This window comes from Ictalurus furcatus, chromosome 21 (assembly GCF_023375685.1).
Source record: "Ictalurus furcatus strain D&B chromosome 21, Billie_1.0, whole genome shotgun sequence".
NCBI lineage: Eukaryota > Metazoa > Chordata > Actinopteri > Siluriformes > Ictaluridae > Ictalurus > Ictalurus furcatus.
In genome coordinates, this window is record NC_071275.1 from 12,576,221 (window position 1) to 12,591,673 (window position 15,453).

The window sequence follows — 15,453 nt, forward strand, 5'->3', positions numbered from 1 at the left end:
CTGGCATATGGACGACACTAACTTCTTGACACATTGCAACACCCAGTCCAATTATTCATTTCCAATTCAACACAAATGACAAATGATCACTGAAGAGCTAACCCTTAAGAGATGAAAATACATTTCATAGAGGCACAAACATAAAATGATATTTAGTTACACAAAAAGGCATATGAAATAATTAAGAATTACAAAGTACTGTATTTAACACATTTGAAAGATGTAAAAATTCTAAGATGTCAGCTGTTTTCATACAGCCAAAAAAGCAAACATTTGCCTGACTGGAAATTCATTGATATTACATACACCATACATACAAGTTGTGCTTTTTTCTCACAATTGTCAGAGAAAATGGTCAGAATACAGGGGGTTCTGTTGCATGTTACTAGTGTCTGAATTAGCTGGAGGGAAAAGGTTGACCATTGAGTGAAGATTTTTTTCCATTAGCCAGACTAAATCAATGCTCTGAGTTTCCACAGGGCAGGCCCTCCCCTCCCCAACTGCACCAGTGTCAGGGACTGAGTGGAAAGTGCCGACCCAGGTATGATATTCTGAAAATGGTTTCTTGCCCCCTTTTCCTCCTGTGCTGAGTATTGGCTCTTCCAACACATTTGGCATATGCAAACACACACAAGCAACAGCTGTCAAAAAATTAAATCAGTGTTGTATGGTTATTTTGACTAGTCCAAAAAAAGTCACTGGTCATGTTAGTATGGCCAAAGTCTTCTAATTGACTACAGGTTCTAAACTGTGCCTGCCTGTACACAAGATGGCTGCCCTGTGTATACTGTAGTCATTCTTAGTGTTGGTTGTGAACAGTCTTAGAAATTACTTGCTACAAACTATTAACACAAACTGTGTTTGCAAAATGCAATACCAACATTGGGCGCAGTATACCAAAAGGTGAAGTAAGGAAGCAAACTGAAAAAAGCATCACACTAACCATGACAGTGTTGGAGAGTGGTAGAGTCTAACAGAACTTGTCCATCCACATTTGTATGCAACTTCACAATAGGTTACATTTTATAGGTGACACAGAAGTCTGCTGTGAACAACTGTACAGTATGTGAACAATACTTATACTGAAGCTGTGCAAGTGTAATTCCACCTTATGGAGAACATATTAGCTTTTTTGGTGGCTAAGTTAGGAAGCACTGCCTGGTGAGGAGGAAATAGGTCACTGATGGTATGGATATTGACTTTCACCATTGTTCACCAGTGACCTGTTTGTCACAGTTCAACAGATCATCCAAAGTAGTGACAATATAGAACAGACCAAGCATAGTTGTCCAAAAGCATTGTGGTATTCTGATAGCCCTAACTATTAGAGTGATGGTTCTCAATACAAAACCTGATCAACCATTTTCATATTAGTCATATTATTATATCAGTTTTCTATGTTTACAAAGTGTAATCTGTTTAAATGCATCAAACAGAACCAAAACCAGTAAATAAAGAGAGTTACTGGTGCTTAGTATGGGCCATTAGGAGAACTGCAATTTGGAGAATTTTTTATTCTATCTAGTGTGTTGTTGAAGGTTGTTCCCTCAAAGCCATTTGCATGTGAGGAGAAAAGTAATGGATGGTCAAGTCTACATGCACTCAGAACATACACAAGCTCTTCATTATCTTAGACAATAGTGCTATGATTTCAAGACATGGACTATGTGAACCAGAACCAGCATGCTGTCACATTTTGCTCATGTAAAAGTGAAATATTATATGTTAACAATTTTTTACATTTATAGTCTACTCTGAAATCTTATTCATAGTGACTTCATAGTAACTACTGTAAGCTGTAGATATAATTATATGCACTATATGGCCAAAAGTAGACAACTGGACACCTGACAATCACACCCATATGCATTCCCACTCTTCTGGTAAGGCTTTCCACTAGAAGAGTTAAACCTAGCTGTGGAGATTTGTCCATTCAGCCCCAGAGCATTAATGAAATTGGGTACTGAAGTTACAGTGGTGCTTGAAAGTTTGTGAACCCTTTAGAATTTTCTCTCTCTGTGTATATGCATAAATATTACCTAAAACATCAAATTTTCACACAAATCCTAAATGTAGATAAACAGAACCCAATTAAAGAAATGCCATAAAAATGTCATACTTGGTCATTTATTTATTGAGGAAAATTATTCAATACTACATATCTGTGAGTGGCAAAAGTATGTTAACTTTTGCTGTCAGTATCGGGTTTGACCCTGTTGTCCAGCAATAGCTGCAACTGTACATTTCTGGTAACTGTAGATCAGTCCTGCACATCGGCTTGGAGGAATTTTAACCCATTCCTCAGTACAGAACAGCTTCAATTTTGGGATGTTGGTGGATTTCCTCAAATGAACTGCATGTTTCAGGTCTTTCCACATTTCTATTGGATTAAGGTCAGGACATTGACATGACCATTCCAAAATATTAACTTTATTCTTCTTTAATTATTCTTTGGTAGAACAACTTGTGTGCTTAGGGTCGCTGTCTTGCTGCATGACCCACTTTCTCTTGAGATTCAGTTCATCAACAGATGTCCTGACATTTCCTTCAGAATTCGCTGGTATAATTCAGAACTCAATGTTCCATCAGTGATGGCAAGTTGTCCTGGCTCAGATGCAGCAAAACAGGCCCACCTGTTGTGTTGTGTTGTTGAAACATGATACCAGATACTACCACCAGCATGTTTCACAGATTGGATAAGGTTCTTATGCTGGAATGCAATGTTTTCTCCAAATATAACCCTTTTCATTTAAACCAAAAATGTTATTTTGGTCTCATAAATACACAAAATATAGTTTCAGTAGTCTTCTGGCTTGTCCACATGATCATTAGCAAGATGCAGCAATGGGCAGATAGCAGATGGGCAGCAATGTTCTTTTTTGGAAAGCAGTGGTTTTCTCCTTACAACCCTGCCATGCACATAATTGTTGTTCAGTGTTCTCCTGATGGTGGACTCATGAACATTAACATTAGCCAATGTGAGAGAGGCCTTTAGTCGCTTAAAGGTTACCCTGGCTCCTTTGTGACCTCACAGACTATTACACGTCTTGCTCTTGGAGTGACCTTTGTTGGTTGACCACTCCTGGGGAGGGAAACAATGGTCTTAAATTTCCTCTATTTGTACACAATCTATCTGACTGTGGATTGGTGGAGTCCATTCCAGACATTCTAGAAAATTATCTGCTTCAAAAGTTTTGGCACTAGTTTGGAGAAGGCCCATATATGGATGTGATGGTCAGGTGTCCGTATACATTTGGACTTAAGTGTATCTGACTATCATTGTTTGGGGAAAATAAAAAAAGATACTTAGAAACTATGGGTGTAATCATACGCAAACTTCAAATTTAATATGATTTCTATATGGTGGCACCTCAATATGATAAATTTTAATAGAGCAAAAATAAGCATTGCATGCATATATTCCTTAGGGTTCCATTTTTCAATTGATCAAAACATTTGACATTATAAAAATAAAATGACTGAAACGTAATAATGACTGTTTGTGTGATCCATTCAGACAGGCATCTTAGCAGCATAATAACAAAAATCTGTGCAGTAGAATGTTAAAGAATTGAACATGGCTAAGCTGTTATTGGCGTGACTCGCAAGGGGGGCATGTGGCTTTTCTTATTAGATAGTTGTGGGTTTTTGAATCCTGCATTCTCCACTACTGAATATAAACTTCGCAATTGTCACAAATAAATTGAATCAGTGAGGAAAGGCTGCTTGAAAGCAGCAGAGTTTGCTATGCGCATGCATGTGTGTGTGCTTTTTTAGCGCTGGTGTATTGTTCTGTAATATTTTGGTCCACCACTCACTGGCTGTCAGCATTGTAACTTATCAGGAAACTGAAGTGCTCCATACACCAGACCTTAATGAATTGGGGGAATTTCCAGCTGCTGCTGAATGTAGGAGCTGGTATGCTAGGGTATTGACCCATGAAAAGAGTGCGCTTCATATGACCACTTTGTTGTTTATAAACAAAAAGAGATATGCGCACAACTTGGGGTCTGTACCAACAAACTCAGGGTTATTGGGTTAGTTGACAAAACCAAACCAATCAGGCTTTAATTGTACCATGATGCTGGTTATCAACTTTTTCTGTCAACTCAGGCTTTGAACCTTAAGCACTGAACAACCAATAGCGTTTAACATGGAAAACAGCAGCATAATTAAACCTACCCTAACTGCAAAAAACAACACCGTTGTGGCTGCCAAAGCTCAGGCAAATTGCTGGTAGAACTTTACTGATTGTGTAAATGTGTAAGTTGAGTGTAATGTGTAATGTGCGGTACAATAAGGGCGTGGCTTCGGGGTGTCAGATTTTTAATGTGTGGCTCAAGAATTTGACAAAGATATGAGATTCCATCTGCGGAAAATCAATATCATTGCAAGTAAGTATCAGGGAAAGCCAGTGGATTTTGTCTGTCCCTAAAAACTTTTTCTCTGCAAAGTGGTCTTCTTACAATTTGCGCTGAAATGTCCACAGGATTACAAAGAAATGGTGAAGCCACTGCAAACAGATACCAAGTTGAAGTAGTTGTGTGACTTATATGTCAATTTGCTCACAGCTGATTGGTCCAAGTTGGGTTTGAATTCTCTTACCCAGAACATAACCTGTGTTGGTCCGAAACAATGCAGGCCACCCCGATCGAGCTGGGACATACCGCATACCGGTGAGTGTTCAAGGGGGTACATACCATGCATTGGTGAATGTGGACTGTAACCAGACCTCAATTCACCAATGCTTGGTTTAAGGTGAGGCATTGGGAAATGCACATTTGGTGAAGATGAGGAGTGAGCATGGTGGTGCCAGTTATCTTAAAATTTTTAGGGGCAAAAACGTATAGTGGAGGCCGCAGGTAATCCTCACCTCATCCATCCAATAATCCTGGGGACAAATTGGCCGGGGTTGTGAGCATTAGCGAGAGAAATGTTTGTGGATGGGTCCTGCAGTAGTGAGAAATGGTATGGAATGTGCGCAGCATTGGCTGGGGTGGTGGTGCCAGGGCCATCGATGTCGGCTCCACGTTAGGGGGACACAGAGAGTGGGGGGAGCTTTGCTCCTCCCCTCTTGGTGGTGATTCCCTTCAAATATTTCCCTTGGAGCATTCGTGTGTCAACAACCTTCAGCATGCTTTTGACCAAGTGAGAGCAATGGTCAGCAAATTCAGCCTAATGTTGCGCTCTCCCAACCCTATTTCTCGATTACTAAGGATAGGTTATATCGAGTGACACAGGACAAGGCTGGTGGCTAATGATCAGCATGACAGCTCTCCACCATCCAGCAGCTGGCAGGAGGATATAAAAGGGCCTTCCTCCTCTAACAAAGGAGAGAATGGTCTCCAAAATAATGTTAACCTTCTGTTCTCTATTTTCACAGAAGATACGGCCACAGAAGAGGATTTTGCTCCCTGGTTGCCTTACCAGAGCTCCCTGACTTCCAAAACGGGCCTCAACCTCTCTGGGAGACCACATCATGCTCTCGACACCCCCGAGGACGACACTAAACCACGAGAACTTCACCCCACCACATCTTTTTCTCACCCACACCCCCACTCTGTTGAATAAACCCTCCAAGTTCTGCACCCAAGTGGCCTCCTGTGTGTCTGTGCTCAAACAGCTCAACCCAGAACAACATTGAGGCTGGTCTGAATTTTGCCTTTCGGGAGAATGTTCTGTGGACTGATGAGTCAAAAGTGTAACTGTTTGAAAGACAGTGGTCCCATTACATCTGGCGTAAACCAAACACTGAATTCCACAAAAGAAACATCATACCTACGGTCAAGTGTGGTGGTGGAAGTGTGATGGTGTAGAGATGCTTTGCTGCTTTAGGGCCTGAGCAACTTGCAGTAATTGAGGGAAATGTGAACATTTATCACACCTTCAAATCCATAAAATTATTATCAGGTGTTCTAGATTGGGTGCCAGTGATTAGAACCTGCTTAGGAGTGCAGGTGGAACCTGTCTTATTTACACCTCTCACACGTAGTGCTTGGTGTTCCGTATTGAGGTGTGTGGTGCCATCATGCCAAGATCTAAAGAGTTCAATAAGGCCTTAAGAAAAAAGGTTGTGGATTCCTAGAAGTCTGGAAAGGAATTTAAAAGATCTCCAAATTATTTGAAATACATCATTCCACCGTAAGGAAAATCATCTACAAATTTCAAACGACTGTCCAAGACTGGCCGTCCCAGCAAATTCGGCCCAAGGGCAGACTGTCTGATGCAAAAAAAACTCTCCAAGAACTCCAAAATTTCATCACAGGATCTGCTAGAAGTCTTGCAACTGTTGGTGTCAAAGTGACTGCACAAATTTGACCTGCATGTGAGGCATGCCAAGAAAAGCCTTTGCTGTCTAATAAGAACACTAGAGCAAGACTACAGTTTGCCAATGAGCATATAGGCAAAGGCCAGGCCTGTTGACATAATGTGCTCTGGACAGACCAATTAAAGATATTGTTGGTTGGCCACAGTAACAGCAGACATTTTTGGTGCAGACCAAAGGCAGTTTTTCAGGAGAAGCACCTCATACCAACGGTGAAGCATGGTGGTGGAAATGTTATGGGGTTGCTTCACCGCCTCAGGGACTGGACAGCTTGCATTCGTTGATTCAACTATGAATTCTGCATCATATCAAAGAGTGACTGAAGATAATGTGAGGCCATCTGTCCGAAAGTTAAAGTTGAACTGAAAGGGGACCTTTCAACAGGATAATGATCCTAAGAACACTAGCAAATCCACCAAAGAATTGCTCAAAAAGAAGAAATGGAGGGTTCTGGAATGGCCTAATCAGAGCCCGGATCTGAATCCCATTGAAATGTTGAGAGGGGAATTGAAATGGGCAGTACATCCAAGAAAACCCTCAAAAATCTTGCAACTGAAAGAATATTGCAAGGAAGAGTGGTCAAAAATACCAGCAAAATACCAGCCTGGTGGACAATTATGCAAAATGCCAATAAGAAATTATTTCTGCTAAAGGGGACAATAGTGGCTTCTGAGGCCAAGGGTGTACTTACTTTTTCTACAGAAGAATATAACGTCTATTGATATTTCTGTTGAATAAATGATAGAAAAAGCTAATTTTCCTTGTGGTTTCGTTCAAGTATATAAACTTTATTAACAGGCATTGTTTCAAAGATGATCAAATATTTGCTTGTCCAATTTTGTCAAAAAAAAAGCCAACACTTTCCATGGGTTGTACTTATTCTTTCACATGACTGTATGTGGTAAATCAAATGCGTTTATGAACACTTCCAATTCTGACAGACAACCAGCACAACAGAAAAACAGATTAGAAAACAGGAGGCATGGCACAGTAACATTCACTTAGGACTCTATACACTAAAATCACAATATACAGAAAATACAGAAATGTACAGTATTAAGCATGTATTAAATCTACAACCCCTGGCAAAAAATTATGGAATCACTATACTTAGAGGACGCTCACCTGGCTTTTTTACTTCATAGCAAATAAACAAATCACAGATATGACACAGTTGACCATATTTGTTTAATAGCTGAACATTCTGGCTTCATGAAACATACCTCAAACAAATTAAATTAAATTGGAATCAGCTTGATGGAGAATATTGATTTTCATTAGTGAAGTCCATGGCTCAAAGAATTCAGGCCATAATAAAAGCCCCAGGAGGAACAACAAAGTACTAATTTTTTTGTTGTTGTTGCCGATTCCATATTTTTTTTCCTCTACTTGATCTGGAAAAAAATATGCCATTAATTAAAATAATTTCCTTTAATTTGTTTGAGGTATGTTTCATAAAGCCAGAATGTTCAGATATTTAATAAAAATTGTTTTGTGTCATATCTGTGATTTGTTTATTTGCTATGAAGTAAAAAAGCCGATTAATCATCCTCTAAGTGTGGTGATTCAATAATTTTTGCCTGGGGTTGTACAGTTCTAAGGAATAGGAATTATTGAACTACAGCTTTTGTCAATTTTGTTTTAAATCATTTTAAATTAGTAAGTGACAATTCTTTTATTTTACAAATACAGAAAAACATGTGTTTGCAAGCCAAGGTTACTTTGTACAAAATGTTGCTGTTTTTTTAAGCATGTTCCAAAAAATTAGACAGAAAATTGTCAGAACAAATATAAAGCATTACCTTTTACCTAATGAGTGAAATAACTCTCACTCATTTCTGAATCTTTGGTTTGACGTGTATCTGCAAACTAAGCAGTTCTGTTTAAGACTGAGGACAGTTGCATAGTATCTTTACCTAGAATATACACACAAAAAGCAGGTTTCCAGAAAACATTCACACAATATATAGATAATGATCAGCACACTGACACTTTTAAACAGCCTTAATTATGTAGCTTTTTTTCTAGTCAGCTTGTACAGTTCATAGAAATGGAGTATTATAGAGCAACCCTTTTCATGAAACATAGAGGTACAGTGGTACCTGTAGTACCTTTTTATACCATGCTTTTCCTATAATAAATGGTCAATTACACAAATGAACTAAATGACAATTGATCATACTATTTGATTTAAATAGTATCAAGTAGTATAACTAGAGATATATCCCTTAAGCTACAGATGGGTGATCAATTAAAATGAGCTGTTTTATTCTGTGAGAAGCATTTTGCTGGTATGGTTTTGGGTCTACTTATTCCATTATAGTAAAGCATCACTGCAAAACAATCACTAATTTTTACTCCAAGACAAAATATTTATATCCTGATTGGTATGGTCTCTTTCAGGATGACCATACCATCATCCACAGGGCATGTGGACTCATCAAAACACTGACTGAGTGAAAATCTTTTGGGAGAATGGTGTTCATTCTCCAGTATAATTCCAGACACTTGCAAAGATGCATTGAAGCTATTTTGGTTGCTTATGGTGGCCCATCACCTTGTACACATGCTTTGTATAATTATTCTTTCATTTTTTTGGTGAGTAGATATCTACCCAATCCAATAAGGCAAACACAAAAAGAAGAAGTCCAACAAAGACAAAGTCTACTTAATATTTGATACAACTGTTTGATTTGATACAATTGCTTCATGACTCCTCATCCCAACATAATTTTTCAGATTTATTTGCTGAAAGGATTCTCAAAAGTGTCATCCATTAAATCCACTCTCTTCAAAACTGAAGCTAAATAAATAATAAATAATGACAAAAAATCCCTTATAAAAACCAGATGCCTGATGGTTTTCAAAGCTTTCAGAAGTTAAGAAAAGACCTCATAACACAGCCAGGTCATGGCAGGATTTGGAGCGCACTTTCAAGGCCATCTTTTTGTTGTTCTTGGCCACCAGTTTGTCGAGGAAGCGGCGGGCCTTTTTGGTGAAGCTCTCCTTGCACTTGTAAATGGAGCGCCGGTGCTCGTTGGTCTCTTTACTATCCCGTCGCAGACGGATCTGCCTCACGATGCCTTCAAACAGCTCTTGCACATTGTGGTTCAATGATGCTGATGTCTCAATGAATTTGCAGTCAAAAACAACAGCACATGCCCGACCCTCTAACAAACAGAACATAGTATGCTATTATTAAAGCAAGTTTGCAACACTTTACATCTTATAAGAAGGGTTCACAACCTTTTTTGGTCTGTGACTCCACGTTAAGGGCTCCAAATTCTTCAACCTTAATTTCATATGAAAAGATGAGTGCAAGTCATTTTACACTAAAAGCATCATGGTCTGTATGTGTTGAGCATTCATTTATGTGCCGTCTTGCACTGGTTTACTAAATCTAAAATGCAAATATCTGTAAATATTATAAACATGCATTACCACTGCATATGACCACATAAAGCTTGGTAATCCATTACATTGTTTTTATTGAATAAAGGCTAATGAAATTTATTATTATTATTATTATTATTATTATTATTATTATTATTATTATTATTGTTGTTGTTAATAATAATAATAATAATAATATTGTTATTATTAATAAGCTGACTGTTTTCATTATTATTAAATATTATTGAATATTACTGGTAAGCATTTGCTTTTGTCACGGAAGCAGTTGTTCTATAAACATTAGGACACAAAAATTTAGACTCTCACCTTCCACTGCTACCTCTCGACAGCGCACCAGGTCGCTCTTGTTGCCCACAAGAATGATGGGAATATTCTCGGCCTGACGGATGCGTCGCAGCTGGATGCGCAGCTCTGATGCACTCTCAAAGCTGCTGCGGTCAGTGATGGAGTAAACTATGATATACGCATTCCCAACCTGCATGCAGTAGTCCTGCACCCATTTCTCATCCTCTTCCTGCAAAAAACAGACTTTACTACAGATAAAGTTCTAGTGTGGAAGGTAATAAGACATAGCATCCTGCCAAAGTGCTGTCTAATTACCCTCAGTGGTTTTAGCAGATAAGAAGAGGTTCTGCAATTTTTATTTTTTGCATTTGATGATGATTATGACATGATGATGGTGGAGTTTAATGATAAGATTAATAAATTTGCTAATTTAATTTCAATCTATCTTCAACTGTAATCAAATTAAATAAACACACATACACACAGGTGCATCTCAAAAATTTTAATATCGTGGAAAAGTTCATTTTGTTTTCCGTAATTTAATTCAAAAAGTGGAACTTTCATATATTCTAGATTCATAACATATAAAGTGAAATATTTCAAGCCTTTTTTTGTTTTAATCTTGATGATTATGGATTATAGCTCATGGAAATCAAAAATCCAGTATCTCAAAATATTAGAGTGAAGAATTTATAATACAGAAATGTCGCCCTAAGATAAGCTCTAATCAGCTAATTAACACAAAACACCTGCAAAGCTTTCTGGAGCCTTTAACCTCTCAGTCTGGTTCAGTACACACAACCACAATCGTGGGAAAGCTGAAAGTAAATTCATACACATATAAATAAATAAAGTGAATATATACACATACATCACTATGTGTAATGAATCTAGAATATATGAAAGTTCCACTTTTCGAATTAAACAAAGGAAAACAAAATTAACTTTTCCACGATATTCAATTTTTTTTAAAAATGCACCTGTGTGTGTGTATGTATATATATTTCATTTATATATTTCATTTATATATTCATTCATATAGCTCCCAAGCAGCACAACGATTATATTCACAAAAATAAATCTGTCATATGTTCAAAAGAGGTCTATGGATTTTTAATTTCACAGGGAAAGGGGTCCTTGGTTAAAATTTGAACATCCTAGCAATAAAGTTTCAACAGTAGCCAGAAAGAAGCATCAAACCTAGCCATTAGTCTCTTAACATGGCCAATTTTTCATGCTTGTAAACAGACATGCAACACTGGCCAAGCCTCTGTCTCGCAGCCTTCAGTGGGAGATGATACAGAAAGCTGGGATCAATAGCTGTGTAATTAGGTCCCAAAGCCATCAATGTCCTCTGCTCTGTATGTACATAGTACTCTGCCCACTCTTTGCTGGACACTGGCTCCCTTCACTTCATGTTCTGTCAGTTTAGCCAACAGCATTCAATAGACATGGCTTGCAACAACAAAGGCATTGCGGCTAAGGGGATGTGTTTTCTGTTGAATCAAAATTCCTAACTCAGATACCTCCAAATATACATGCCTGCAGATTCCTTTTTCATATTATGTTCCATGCCAAAAATATGCTGACTGCTTTATTAAATAACTTATCAGTACTGGATAAATATCATGTGTCTTTGCCTACATTTTTATATTTTTTATTTTGACATGTGGTAGAGGTGTCTGATGTTAACAAATCCTAAAAAAGTTTAATAAACTTCCTTGATTGGGGAAAAAAGTACTCTGGACCAGGTGAGGGCTGTGTTTTGATTTCTCCAAGTGCCAAACATTAATGAGAATGACACAATGGTTCAAGACCACCTTCACAAAGCAAATATGTGATTAAAAAAGTAGACAGTGATGGTTGAGAGTTTTGTACCATGCAGTCCATATATTTTTGCCACTAATGGAACCTCATATTTACAGAAAGTACCTTTTGTTAACCTGTTGGCCATTGCATGTTGTGTATTACAGGTAAATGGCTGTCCATTTTATTTTCATACCTGCTTTTCTGCTTCCCATGTGTCCATTACTATAAGGGTAGTTTCTTCTCCATCCACTGTCAGTGTTCTTTCGTACATGTCCTCTGAAGAAGAAAATACACAGACTTATGATAAACTTAATATCCATATAAGCAAAAATAATCTATAGAACAAAACATTACTATTGTCATGATTTCAAGATGCAGCAAGCAATCGACTTTTTCACACAAACCTCATTACTTTTGGAGCACCATTACTATGTTTCAAACAGATGACATCACTGATAAGACCCCAAGGCATTCTAACACAAAACACTTCTTGTTTATTCCTGATTTCCTTGAAATGTGCTGTTATTTATCATCTTCATGTGTAGAAAAAAAAGGGGGGGGGGGGGAATGAGGCAATGGAAAAAAAGCATTGAGCTGTGTCTAGTTTGGGCTGATCTTATGGCGAGTTTGACAAAAAGATGAAAACATACTTTGCTTTTGGGTGAAACAGACCTTGTCTGCTTTTTTCCACTTCAAATCCATTCTATCACTGTCCACTGTGTACTTAGAACACTAAGAGCTGAGGCGAGATATAAACATTTTTGCTAAGATTTACATATGTAATTTAATTACCCTTAAAAGAAAGTAATACATTTTCATGTACCCTGACTCAGCATCTAAATGTGCAGCATTAATAGAAAATTAAAAATAGCTGGTATGTATTTAAATTGCTCTATAATTATCTACAAAAATGAATGTCATAAGCCAGTGCAAGAGCAAATATTACAATCCATGTAGTCAATGCATTTTAATGCCCAATGGCATGTCATTTAGTTGGCTGTCCTAAACCATATTTAACTGCTACTTTGCAAGCATTGCACAACATTAAATAAATAAAGTGAATATGGAAGAAACAGAGGAAGATATTTCCTAGTGTGCCTCGTGTCACAGCATTGCTCTAAGCACTAGGCAAGATCTGGAACTGAATATTTACGTCCACACCAGCAACTACTATATGTTTATACACCCCTACAAGCATAGTATATCTGTCTGATGTTGACCAATAAGTACATACTAGTGATGTAATACTTCAGCACATGCAGTACATCTCTTAGATGGTTCAAGAAGAGAAGGGAAGTAACAAAATATAAAACTGAGACTTAAGTACAGTAACAAAGTTTTTTTTTAATCTCTACTTGAGTTTTTATTTCACCTAATACTTTTACTCATTAAATTTCAAAAGGAAAAATATCAACTTTCTACTCATTACATTTTCAAACACTACATTTCTCTATAATCATATATTCATAAAGCCATAACATAACTTTTAGTTTCAGACAACTTCAACGACTTGATCTAAATTACTTTTTTTTTTTAATAATTAAAAACCCAAATAGATTTAACTTTTAAAAGTAACAGCAAGAATAACACCGATCAGTGTAATTTGTCTGTTGCTGTAGACACTTTGTATTTATGCAGTTTGTGTTATGACAGCTAACATTCAACTAGTTATTGTCAGAGTTATCATGCTAGCTAATATTTGACAGATTAGGAATAATGTTGCATGCTAGCCTTAATATTTCCAATGTTCCTTGGTGAAAGGGACACTAATTTACCTTTAGAAAATATAATCATTTTGTGATTTGAGGCTTTTTCTTAAGGGAATCCTTCTTGAAAGTAAGATTAAGAATTTATATGTTTTTGTATCATTACTTTTACCAGAATATTTATTTAAATGAGTAATTGCGCTTTTACTTCACTAAAGAATTTGGGTACTTTTACCATCCCTACTTTCACGATACAGTTCAGGATCTCAGACATTTTGTAGCCAAAGACTTCTTTAACTATAAAATACATTTCATGGACACCTTCAATACAGATTTATTTCATAATCATTCATTTAAATGTGTACAATAATATCTGCCCATTTATTAGAACCATAGAGTTTTCTATTACTTAACATGTTAACATATATTTTAGGCCTACTCTGGTTAGAATAATAAATATAAATAAAATAATAAATATAAAAACTTTGATAATGGTGAGGTGTGGGGGTTCCTCAAACCCCACTTTTACAACCACTGCTTTAGATTATATCCAGGCTTTTAATTGGACTCACCACCTATGCAGTTGTGGGCATCTTTTTCTTGGATCCCAGCAAAGATGCTGGCGAGGCTGGACTTGCCGACTCCATGATCACCCAGTAGGATGACCCGGTAGAGACACTCGTAGCCTGAGCTGTCAGACTCCTCTGAGTCGGAGGACCAGTGAGCTCTCAGGTGGAGTTTGGTGTCTCCAGCCTGGTAGGAGGCAGACTGGGCGAGAGGAGGATGCTGAGGTTCTCTGTGTATTACTCCATGCCGAGAGGAGGGGATCGGAGTACTGGCCCTTCTCCTCACCATCTCTCTACTCTCTCTCTGCGTGTTCAGCGTCATTTCAGAAACTTTTGCACGTCTTCAGCCAATGGAGGAAAGCACAACTTTGAAAGTCAGCTTAAACTCAACCTTAAATTAAGTTCAGCTGGATATTCTGGCTTAAAATAGGACAGACCCCAACAGAACAAAGCAGAGTGGTGTCTTTTGCGCTTGGTATTGAAATAAAACTTGCAGAGCTGAAATGGAGATTTGCACCCAAACATCCAAGAATAAAAGCATATATAAAGGTAGTGAAAAAGAAAGGAAAGTATAAAGAAAGTCACCAGATTGTAAGATTTACTCACAGGCAGGTCCATGTGTTTATTTACTCATGTAGTAGAAGTGTGAAGCTAGACGATGGCAAGTTTGGAGCTACCTGTAACTACTGTGCATTCTCCTTCTCCTTCGGTAAAAGCTGACCGGATCTGGGAGCTGCTGTTTGCAGGCTGTGAGGGATGTAACGGTATAGCCCAGGAGTCATAGCGACAACCCACAAAGTTCCACAACGCCGTTAAAAATGCACGAGTGGAATCAGGGGCTGTTCTTTCTCCCTCCCTCTTCTCTCCACCGCTCTCTTGTCTCACACTCAGCTACATGAAACAACACACGGGTGAAGTCGCCTGACTTTAAATACTAAATTTGTCATTGATACTATACCTGCTCGTAATCATACATATCAATTTACGACTTTTTTTTTTTTAATTGTAAATATTAACACGCGAATTATCGGACTGAGTCTCAGACTAATGCTTTCACATCATCCTCGAGTCCTGTTTACATAGAACTGGTTCATCGTTTCTGTGGGATTTGAAAGCTCTCAAGATAATTTACTCCAACAAAGTGATGCTGATCTTCCATTTCTGCTTAAACTCTAATATCAGACTTTGTCACACACACTTTTAGTCTGCTTTTTTTAACGCAGAAGTGACAATAAACCAGAATCGTGATAAGGCAACACTCTATTGCTGTGAAGTAATGCCAGATCCCTTCACAAGTTACCTGAATGGTTCAATAGGAAAAGACGATGGTCAACCCTGGTGAAAAATG

General features: G+C 37.7%; 1 protein-coding gene and 1 long non-coding RNA gene across 3 annotated transcripts in view; one reads left to right on the forward strand and one right to left on the reverse strand.

The window, feature by feature from the left end:
• LOC128624960 (uncharacterized) overlaps positions 1-7,091 on the forward strand; it is a 26,676-nt gene extending 19,585 nt beyond the window's left edge. For both annotated transcript variants that reach the window (XR_008388865.1, XR_008388864.1), the window contains one exon: positions 5,384-7,091. This is a non-coding gene — a long non-coding RNA (uncharacterized LOC128624960). The remainder of the gene's footprint in view (positions 1-5,383) is intronic.
• Positions 7,092-9,217: 2,126 nt separating this feature from the next.
• Positions 9,218-15,146, reverse strand: rem1 (RAS (RAD and GEM)-like GTP-binding 1). The gene is made up of 4 exons (XM_053653150.1): positions 14,112-15,146; positions 12,039-12,109; positions 10,046-10,253; positions 9,218-9,495 (listed from the first exon to the last, which is right to left on the reverse strand). Exons 1-4 carry the CDS (start codon positions 14,425-14,427, stop codon positions 9,218-9,220), a joined length of 873 nt encoding a protein of 290 aa, XP_053509125.1. The 5' UTR covers positions 14,428-15,146.
• Between the last annotated feature and the right edge of the window lie 307 nt (positions 15,147-15,453).